This window comes from Adiantum capillus-veneris, chromosome 27 (assembly GCF_014529385.1).
Source record: "Adiantum capillus-veneris isolate H3 chromosome 27, ASM1452938v2, whole genome shotgun sequence".
NCBI lineage: Eukaryota > Viridiplantae > Streptophyta > Polypodiopsida > Polypodiales > Pteridaceae > Adiantum > Adiantum capillus-veneris.
Genome location: NC_140957.1, coordinates 103,083,063 through 103,094,156, shown reverse-complemented (window position 1 = coordinate 103,094,156; position 11,094 = coordinate 103,083,063). Strand labels below are relative to the sequence as shown.

The window sequence follows — 11,094 nt, the reverse complement described above, 5'->3', positions numbered from 1 at the left end:
GTAAAAACCTTCTCTTAAATTCTCCATGTTTATATGAGCACATCTCAAAGCTCCTAGATTGCCCGGGGTTATTAGTCTCCTGAGTTGTCTGTCATGCCTCGACCTAGATTACTCACCCAACGCGTGATGCCCCTATCCTAAATACACTTCTTAGAGCCATGATATATGATTGTCATTGTGGTCCTTTGAAATGCTTTTCCTAATGCGGCTTAGCCCTCCATTTTTGTTTGTACTCTATCTACTGTTTGGGAGTTGTACATGCATCAATGACTCATAGAAACTCAAACGGATGGTAGTCTAGCATTGCATCTATCTTCTTGTAGAATGATGTGGCCCAGGACTCGGTCCTTAGAACCCCATAAGGTAACCCCCTACAAGGGGTAATCGAGAGGTTGGTTGTGCTACAACAAACAACATCGTGCCACCTTCAAACAACTGTGTTGGCTAGGAAAGGTCAATCTTAGGGTCCTTAATCATTGACAAATTTGGTTTTGAAGGAGTTGGGCAAGGAAACTCACAATAGATGAGGCAAAAAGGTCTTCAAGTTCAACCGTCGTCATTTTCAACAACTATAGAGTATAAACAGAACCCTTCTAAAAATCTCTTTGAAAGAGACGCGAACTCTTTCACGTACAGCCAGGGACCAGTTCTCCAAAAAAACTTTGTTCTAAAAACTTGGCAAACCTATCTATGAGAATTTTAGTGGTCAACTGATTGAATTTGAAGGTTTTTACACCAAATGACACTAAATTTCTCTAAATTTTGTAGGTTTTCTCATTTTCAAATTTAAAGTTTAGAGGTGAATCTCAAAATTTGTAGGTGGACTTTCCCTAAACCTAGGTTTTTTTTTTTCAACCCCTCCCCCTCTCTTTCTCTCTCCTCGCTCTCTCTCAGTCTCTTTAAAAGAAAAGTCTTTGAAAGAGCCCGCCCCAGCGTGGAATTTTTTTTTAGAGAGCTTGAGAGAGAAGAAGGAGAGAGAGAGAGAGAGAGAGAGAGAGAGAGAGAGAGAGAGAGAGAGAGAGAGAGAGAGAGAGAGAGAGAGAGAGAGAGAGAGAGAGAGAGAGAGAGAGAGAGAGAGAGAGAGAGAGGGAGGGAGGGAGGGAGGAGCAGGTGATCATATATGGGCAAGCCTAGGTTGGAAGGGAAGATGCTGCGGAGATGGAGATCGTGCCTTCTATAGGATCAACATATCTGTGCTGATGTGCGTCATGCGACCTTGTGCTCTATCACAAGGAGAGATTCTGTTGTTGACGCAGCCCGACCTAATCTCTTGTCGGACCGTCATTTTTGGTGTTGCGGCTTAAGTAGGTTTTTCCCAACCCAATAAGCATCCAATGTGAAGAATTGTGGTGATTGTTGGACTAAGCAAGGTAGGGGAGGGAAAGCACGCTCTCCAGCGAGGCAAGAGTTTAGAACTTCTATTGGGGATGGGTAGAGGTAGCAAAAGGAGACCCCCAAAGAGGCACTGCTACTAAATCACACTTCTCTCCTCCCCCCCCTCCCCCCCCCCCCCCCCCTCTCTCTCTCTCTCTCTCTCTCTTTGATATGAAAGCATCAGACTAGCGCACACCCAAACTTATCTACTAGGCCGTTTCTCTTTTTATTAGGTATATACTTCGCAGATTCTTCCAGCCGGAATACTCAAAGCAGTACTACCTCATGACACGAAGCAAAACTACAAAGGAGTCAATCTCTGCCTGCCCCAACCAGAACCAAGAAGCATGGGCTAATCGTCCCACCACCTGCAGCTTGCTACCTAAGGCTTAATGCCCCCAACAAAAAAAGGACCAGCCTTCTCAATCCATGGCCTTCTAGGGCGGCATGATCATGAATTAGTTGGTTTTTCCGCAGCCTTTGTACTCTTCAATTGTCTACTTGCGGAGGCATGGACCCAGTTTGTCTTGTAGACCATAAGAGAACCCGTGGCTTTGTCCTTGCAGAGCACAACCACATTTTGAGATCCGTCCACCAAGGGCCCGCAAAAGCTCATCTATGCATGTCTTTGCTACCGCCTCTTTACCTGTTCTCCTGGCCGCTACCGGCTCTTGCAGTTGGCAACCCTAATAGCTTCAACGAATGGTAGCTCCTGCAATTGGCGGTATCTTTCATGATTCTCAATAGTAAAAGAGTAAAAGTGATTGCCCCCCCCCCCCTACTAGCGCACACCCGAACTTATCATTTAAATTTCCCTTCTTTAAAAAATTAGACTCTTACAAATAAGTACTACAATCGATGTGCTTTCAAATCATTTGTCCATTTACAATCTCTTCTACGTTATTGCTATTGCAGATTGGAGATTCACTTAATCTGATATTTGGAATTCGACTCCAAGAAGATCCTTCATCACCTTGTATGTGACAAATGCCAAAGCAATAGAAGGAACAACCTTGACAGAATTAGGAATTAGGCCTTTGTACAAGGCTCCAAAGCCTTCATTGTGAACAGTCTTCAAAAAAGCATCAATCATCCCAGTGTACTGAACCGGTGCCTTCATCTGACCATCCGCAATGATGATAGAGGAGGCATCCTTCCATCCCACCATCTCCATCTTCCTTAGTACCACATCAAGTGGATGTACCAGGGTCTGGCCCACTGTACCTGCTACTGCTCCACATCCAAGTTCTGTAAGGACGCTCAAATCAGCATTCTCTTCTAGCTTGCTTGGTATGTTCCTCTTCACCAGCCGCCAGTCTTTGGGTGATTCATATACCGCAAAATTCAAACCCACGTACGGGATCACGTCAATTGGCAGCCCTAACGGCTTCAACGAATGGTAGCTCCTACAATTGGCAATATCTATCTTGATTCTCAGTGATGAAAGAGTAAAAGTGATTGCCCCCCCCCCCCCCCCCCCCCCCCCCCCTTAGATTTCCTTCTTTAAAAAATTAGAGACTCCTAAAAATAAGTAATACGGCCGATGTGCTTCCAAATCATTTGTCCATTTACAATCTCTTCTATACCTTATTGATATTGCAGATTGCAGATTCACTTAATCTGATATTTGGAATTTGACTCCAAGAAGATCCTTCATCACCTTATATGTCACAAACGCCAAAGCAATAGAAGGAACAACCTTGGTAGAATTGGGATTCAGGCCTTTGTACAAGGCTCCAAAGCTTGCATTGCAAACAGTCTTCCAAAAAGCATCAATCATCCCAGTGCACTAAAACGGTGCCTTCATCTGACCATCCACAGTGATGACACAGGAGGCATCCATCCATCCCATCATCTGCATCGTCCTTATTACCACATCAAGTGGATATGCCACGATCTGCTAGCCCATTGTACCTACTGCTGCTCCACATCCAAGTTTTGTAAGGATGCTCAAATCAGCATTCTCTTCTGGCTTGCTTGCTATGTTTCTCTTCACTAGCCAGTCTTTGAGTGATTTATATACCGCAAAATTCAAAACCACGTACGCGATCACACCAATAATAGATGGCAAGCAACCTTTGTAGAGCACTAATGGTCCTTCCTCTTTCATTATCATTGACGCTGCATGGAAGATTCCTCGATAGTGCATTGGTGAATCCTTTCTATGCATTGTAAGCCTACCCCAAACCATGTCCATAGGATACGTGGAAGAAATTTCAATAATTCCGGCACATGTACCAGCTCTAAGTTTTAGTAATGGTGTAAGCTCAACATCATCTTGCCCAGTCTCCCTCCTGTACAACCACAAGATTGCACTTGAAGCCTGTTCATAACTATAAAACGTCACAGCAGAGTTAGGAACTATTTGAGCACAATTTGTTCCATTCCCTTTGAAAAATCCAGCTAAGCCTTCGGTTGACCAAATGTACTTCAAGCCTTGCACTGTACCATTATATTTAGTCTTCAATGGATTTTGAACTTGAAGAAGAATATTCAATTGTTCAAGTGGAGCCACAGCACTACGTGAAACTCCACTAGCCACACCTCCAACAATGAGAGACTTGTTGCAAATGGCCAGTGCTTTATCTCTTGGAGCCTTGGCTTCAGCAATTGCAAGTTTTGCTGCTTCATCAAGAGTTGCAAGTGTGGACGCAACCGATTCTTCCCCAGAAGCATAAAGAGGAGATCTCTGGAAAAAGGCTACATTCCCATGAGAGGAAATGTCCTCTTCCGTGCTGCTACGATGCCGTGCATGCTCCTTCTGTATCCTTGAAGTTGTGGCCTCTGTCTGAGAAACAATGGAGAACTAGGGCAAAACAACAATCCAGGAACCTAATGGAGGCAAGTTGAGACAGGAAAGGGAAGGAGAAGAAGAGCCACTTGGGTGGGGCGAGCGAGCCGACAAAAAGGACAAAGGTGCCCTCAGCTGATGGAAGCCACTGCCACACCTGTTGCTGCAATGGGCAGCATGTAGGCAGTAGGATGGATGGTGGTTTCCGGTGATTTAGGGCACATCAGATCTCTCTCTCTCTCTCTCTCTCTCTCTCTCTCTCTCTCTCTCTCTCTCTCTCTCTCTCTCTCTCTCTCTCTCTCTCTCTCAGTGCATGCTCTTTCAGATAATTTCTCTCTCCCAGCGCATGCTCTTTCAGGTAATTTCTCTCTCCCAGTGCATGATCTTTCATAGAATTTCTTTTCGACTAAGAGAGAGAGAGAGAGAGAGAGAGAGAGAAGAGAGAGAGAGAGAGAGAGAGAGAGAGAGAGAGAGAGAGAGAGAAAAGGGAGGTTGATTTTGAGAAGTCCGCACTATAGTAGTGAAGGATTTACGTAGCAAAGCGGAGCTGGATGAGGTATTACAGCAGAAGGGCTCGGCTGCTCCTCATTTTTGGGCGTCATGGTGTCTCGCCTCCGCTCCCCACTTCTTCAGGGTTGAAGCAGAAGAGACACCGGATGTCTCATAGGCTTACAATGTCTGAGTTGTTCCCTTCTTTGTTTTTGTCAAGAATGGCATCTTGGTAAATAATTTGGAGGTCACCAATCGAGCTGAATTGGCTCAAGAGGTATCTGAGCTTACAGGCCCTGGAGGTGGTCAGAATAAGACATCCAAAACAGAGGAAATTACGGATGCAAGTAAGATGAATGGTTTTGCTATGTCTGCAAAAGATTCAGAGGTAGGCAAGGGTGAGCTTTTGCACGAAAAGCTGAAGAGTCTTGTTGCCTCCAAGCCAGTGATGCTATTCATGAAGGGCTCACCCAATGAGCCAAAGTGTGGATTCAATCGCAAGGTTGTAGAGATTCTGAAAGATCTTGGTGTCAAAATTGCAAGCTTGGATATTCTAGCAAATGATGCGGTCAGGCAAGGTCTCAAATCTTTCTCTAACTGGCCAACATACCCTTAGCTGTATATTGCTGGTGAATTCAACTCGGTGGCTGTGATATTTTCACTGAGATGTATAAGAGTGGGGAACTGAAGGAATTACTGATGGAGAAAGTCATGCACTACAACATAATACCCAGCTTTCGACGCACCATATTTCGATGCACCGTACCTTTCCACGCGCTTTTTGATGGGCATATTGCTCGCCAATATACGTGTCGATACAGACATGGAAATACACGTGGCAATGCATGTCGAAAGATGGGTGTTTCTACGCGTATATCGACGAAAACAATTTGGGGGAAAAAAACCAAATCCACGCGCAGGCGGTTATTTTCGCCTGCGAGAGCGCGTGCACAGATCTGCCCTTGGAAACTTGCAGTGCAGGTATTATTGATCTCTCCCCCACCTTCCCCCCCCCCCCCCCCCCCCCCCCCCCCCCCCCCCCCCCTTCCCTCTCTCTCTCTCTCTCAAGCTACATCGTGTGTGTGTGTGTAGGAAAGAGAGAGAGACAGAGAGAGAGAGAGAGAGAGAGAGAGAGAGAAGAGAGAGAGAGAGAGAAGAGAGAGAGAGAGAGAGAGAGAGAGAGAGAGAGAGAGAGAGAGAGAGAGAAATATGTGTGTGTGTGTGTGTGTGTGTGTGTGTGCAGGAAAGAGAGAGAGAGAGAGAGAGAGAGAGAGAGAGAGAGAGAGAGAGAGAGAGAGAGAGAGAGAGAGAGAGAAGAGAGAGAGAAATGTGTGTGTGTGTAAAAAATCAAAGAGAGAGAGAAATGTGTGTGTGTGTGTGTGTGGTAGGAAATCAGAGAGAGAGAGAGAGAGAGAAGAGAGAGAGAGAGAGAGAGAGAGAGAGAGAGAGAAGAGAGAGAGAGAGAGAGAGGAGAGAGAGAGAGAGAGAAATGTGTGTGTGTAAGAAACTAGAGAGAGAGAGAGAGAGAGAGAGAGAGAGAGAGAGAGAGAGAGAGAGAGAGAGAAGAGAGAGAGAGAGAGAGAAATGTGTGTTGTGTGTGTAGGAAATTAAAGAGAGAAAGAGAGAGAGAAATGTGTGTGTGTGTAAGAAATTAAAAAGAGATTGAGAGAGAGAGAGAGAGAGAGAGAGAGAGAGAGAGAGAGAGAGATAGATAGTTCTATTATCGTCCTGGGAGGTCAAATATGACTTATGGGACCAAATGAACATGTCACGTGGTGTGAGTGGAGTTCATAAGTGACTCTCGATGCTCAAAAATGGCTGAAATGAGCGTCGCAATAGAGAGTCCACATCGTGGTTGGGAGAGGAAGGTATGTAGGGAGAGATCATGGCTGAATATATGGGGAAAAGAGGACCTAATGTGGTCAAAAGCTGAGCACTCAAGTAGTGTGTGGTACTCACTCTCTCGCACTTGACGAGGGCATAAGGTGCAAAGTCGATGACACTCCTCGCCAGTGCCCCAACGTCCTGTCTCTCAGCGTAGAGAATGGGAGCTAAGACGAATGGAGGCAATGGTGCGGATCGCACTCAACGGGATGGGCTCAAGGATGTAGGAATGGGTTCGGTTACCTCGTTCCGAGAAGAAGAGACATTTGTAGTTTGGGGCAACGTGTGTGGTGTAATGGCTGAAGCAAGAACCTCCGGATTTCTCCCAAGCCGTGATACATTGGCGTTATAAGAAGGCCTCATTAACTTGGGAGTCGATCGACGCATCCTTGACCAAGTGACATGCATCCCATCTTCCAAACCATTTCTTGATATCAAGCATCCACCCCGAACTTAGTATTTTGCTCTTGCATGTCTTTTGAACCATTTGACTTGCTTCATATGCGATTCTAGGAAGTCAATGCAAAGGGCTACGTTGTGTCTTACGCATGTACTCCACAACCCTTTGCATGCCCAAGACCTCAATGGGAAGCAATCCGGACTCAAGAAGTAAGAGCATGTAGGGTGTTTGTGTCTTGACTTGGAGAAAGTTGGTGAGAAAACGCTTTTGGACATTCTCAAACTCTTTCCAAGTAGACTTCCCAATGCTTCCACCCCACACCTCCACTCCATAAAGAAGCACCGGTGTCACCAATGTGTCAAAGAGGTACTTTTTGAGAGCCCAACACTTGATCTCTCCTGCATTGCACATGTTCTCAAATGCATAATAGGCCCTCTTTCCGGCTTCCAAGCTACGCATTGCACAATCCTTCCATTTATGATTGGATGGAACCTCAAGGCCAAGGTACTTGAAGTGATCTACCACTTCAAGTTTCTCATTGTTATATACAATGCATGGATTTTCATCATTGAGGGTCTTTACAAGCATAACCTTGGTTTTGGATCCATTCACGATCAGCCCGCTATGTAGGCAAAAGCGTTCCAAGACACTCATAAGCTTTTGTGCATCTTCTAAGGTATGTGCCAAGAGCACTACATCATCGGCATAAAGCAAAAGCATGATCACCGCATTTCCAATCTTAACCTCTTCTATGCCTTCTTGCTGCATAAAGTCAAGAACCATGCATTCCAATTCATCAATGAGTAGCCCAAAGAGGGTTGGGGAAAGTGGGCATCCTTGTTTGACACCAATAGTGCTTGCAAAAAATTCTGAAATTCCATCTCCCATACGTAATCGACATATCACTTTTTGGTAGATGCGAAAGACTGCATGCATAAATTCTCTCGGCACTTGAAGGCTTTGCATACGTCTCCAAAGATTTCCTCGTGGTACCATGTCAAAAGCTTTCTTGAAATCCATAAAGCAACAATACAACTTTTTTCCTTTCAATCGAGACGCTTCCATAAGAACTCGAAGAGAGAGAGAGAGAGAGAGAGAGAGAGAGAGAGAGAGAGAGAGAGAGAGAGAGAGAGAGAGAGAGAGAGAAATAGAGAATGAGAGAGAGATCGAGGGAAATAGAGAAATAGAGAGAGAGAGATAGGGAAATAGAGAGAGAGAGAGATAGGAAAGTAGAGAGATAGAGAGAGAGAGAGAGAGAGAGAGAGAGAGACAGAGAGAGAGAGAGATAGTAGTAGATAGAGAAAGTTGGCGTGAAAGAGTTAGCTTGGCTGACTGAAACTCTTTCTATCTCTCTCTCTCCCTCTAGAAGAAACTATGGAACTAAAAGAGGCAAAGGGGTTTTGCCCGCTACATGCATTGTCATGTTCACCTGGAAGAGCACGTATGTGTCTACCCATATAGGATTTGACCAATAAATACGAGATTTTGACCCGGTGGTCTTGATCTCCGTACACCTCTGGACCAAGGTGTGCGGAGATCGGGCAAGGCTAGAGAATGCAAGGTAGTTTACAATGTGAGGAGTATATATATTAAAACAACATTCATAATCATTCTAAATGGCAACATCATCAACTAACATGGAGGAAAAGATTGCATGCTTGTGCACGCTCTGCAAGTATCAAATCTTGCACAAGCGTAGGATATGTAATGAGCATGTGCACAAGTATAGAGAGTGAACTAGAGAAACCGTACAGAATCTACGATACGACTCCTATGGAACGGGCATTGATTTTCGCGACATAACACCTACACCTGGGAGAGAGAGAAAAAGGATTATTCGTGAAGGTCCGACCAATCTAGAGCCAAGGATGAAAGCAGAGGAGGGCTTACAGACAGAAGACGACGGCATGGAGGAGATGTTGGATGCCTTCTTCCAGACAAGCGAGGAGAACGCTAACGAAGCAGCACCAGAAGACGTGCGCCTATCTCCTGAAGACATGTTGAGAAAGTTGGCACGTCAACCAATCTATGAAGGCGCCAAAATATATGTGCTTTGTACTTGTCTGTCGTTTTTGAATCTGCAGTCAGTGTACGGGTGGTCAGATGCAAGCGTCACTGCTTTATTTAGGTACGTAACTTACAAAAGAGATTTTCCGATTGCAGTGGTGACGTGCTTGGGGATCTTTTAATTTAATATGGCTTAAACAACTTGTTGCGGGAGAAACTTCTCCTGGCTGGCAATGAAATGCCCCCCTCCAGGCCAGACGCAAAGCGACTATTGACCTCAGTTGGCTTGGACTACAACAAGATTCATGCATGTCCAAATGATTGCATTCTTTTTTGCAATGAATTTGCAGATTGTCTATCGTGTCCTAAGTGCAGATCAATGCACTACAAACAAGATGCGGTTGGCGAGTCAGTGCCAGCTAAAGTGTTGCGGCATTTCCCTATTATTCCAAGGATAAAAAGCATGTTTTGTTGTGGTTCCATTGCAAAGTTGATGTGGTGGCATTCTACGAATAGATCCACTAAGGCAACATTTAGGGTGCCCGTTGATTCAAAGGCTTGGAGGCACATTGAAGATACCTCACCACATTTTAAGAGTGAACTACGCAATTTGAGTTTGGGCATGGCAATGGATGTAGTCAATCCATTTGGATTGAGAAGCTCATCATGGAGCACTTGGCCTGTGTGCCTTGTCAAGTACAACCTCCCGCCGTGGCTTGCCATCAAGAAGGGTCATTTGATATTAAGCTTGATTGTGCCTGGTAAGTTCAAGGCAAGAAACATGGATGTTTATCTAGCACCGCTAGTTGACAAGCTCCAGGAGTTATGGCATGGGATCGACATAGTAGATGCGGTTGAACCAGTAGGACAACAACATGCAAGGATCCATGGACTTCTTATGTGGACTATGCATGATTGGCCAGGATACGGTGAAGCTTCTGATAATGGTGGATGATTTACAAAATTCTCGCTATTCGCAAGCACTTTGTGTAGTACTGAATTATGCGTTAATATATGCATGTCCGATTTGCGGGCTGTCTTTGGATGTGTGCTATTCTGCCTCGCTTCGAAAGACAATTTATCAAGGCCACCATCGTTATCTTCTAAATGGCGATCACTTGCGCGAAGGTTAGCTTGGTCGCGTCGAATGTCGTCCTATGCATGTGGAAGAGTGGCGTCTCCGATGGGAGCAACATGAGGGGCAACCTGTTCCAGCAATGAAAAGTTTGTCCATTCTCCATACGTTGCCGTACTGGGGTGATCTACTAATTAACCATTTGCTGGATCCAATGCATATATTCAAGAATGTGGGAGAGCTCCTCTGGAAGACAATCATGGGAATGAAACACAATCGAGCTTCACGAGATGATTTGCAGTCAATTGGAAAGATGCCAGAGCTGTGGCCTTTCACCAATGCAGCGGGCCAAACAAAGCTTCCAAGAGCGCCATGGGTATTGCTAAAAAGCGAGGAACGAAAAGTCAAAAGGGTGATTTCAGAGTTCAGGACGCCAACAGGATGCATGCGATGTCTCAAGACAGCATTCACCCGTGACGATCAACTGTCAGGACTGAAATCGCACGACTGGCATAAGTTCTTGCAATTTATTCTTCCAATTGCGATCAAGGGATGTTTAACGGAGGAAGTGCGGTCCTGCATATACAAGATTTCAGAGCTAGTGTGGTGGATCTCTTCTAAGGAGATACGAGAGGAATCCATTGCAGTCGCAAGGGCTAACTCCATTGAGGCAGTTTGCATGATTGAGAAGTATCTACCCACAAGCTGCCTAACTATCCAAATGCACTTTCTCGTTCATGTAGTAGATGAGGTTGTAGTGGCAGGTACAGTCCATAGCCGTTGGATGTTCTTTCTAGAGTGGTTCATGAAAACACTTAAGGGTTTTGTTTGCCAAAAAGCGCGACTAGAGGGAAGAATGGCAGAAGGATGGCTGGTGCAGGAGTCTCTTGTCTTGACGGCCGAATTTCTATCCGTTTCTGACCCAGAAATGCCTCGACTATGGAGCGATGAGGAGGATGCAAGATTGGTGGGAGAGGAGCCGCAGGGGCAAGGGGTGTTGAAGAAAATGGACGGCGCCATGTGAGAAAAGATCATGAAGTTCTGTATACTAAATTCAGAGCCGATGCAAAAATG

General features: G+C 45.2%; 1 protein-coding gene and 1 pseudogene across 1 annotated transcript; both read right to left on the bottom strand.

Moving 5' to 3' along the window:
* Positions 1 to 2,240: 2,240 nt before the first annotated feature.
* LOC147422479 (mitochondrial adenine nucleotide transporter ADNT1 pseudogene) lies at positions 2,241 to 3,235 on the bottom strand (annotated as a pseudogene).
* A 39-nt stretch (positions 3,236 to 3,274) lies between these two features.
* Positions 3,275 to 4,389, bottom strand: LOC147422478 (mitochondrial adenine nucleotide transporter ADNT1-like). The gene is made up of 2 exons (XM_086502886.1): positions 4,323 to 4,389; positions 3,275 to 4,158 (listed from the first exon to the last, which is right to left on the bottom strand). The coding sequence occupies exons 1-2, from the start codon at positions 4,387 to 4,389 to the stop codon at positions 3,275 to 3,277; spliced, it is 951 nt and encodes a 316-aa protein (XP_086359012.1).
* Between the last annotated feature and the right edge of the window lie 6,705 nt (positions 4,390 to 11,094).

Coding starts and splice junctions, on each gene's coding strand:
- LOC147422478 (XM_086502886.1), bottom strand. CDS start 4,389: ATGTGCCCTAAATCACCGGAAACCACCATCCATCCTACTGCCTACATG. Junction 4,159..4,322: donor GCTGCCCATTGCAGCAACAG/GTGTGGCAGTGG, acceptor TTTCTCAGACAG/AGGCCACAACTTCAAGGATA.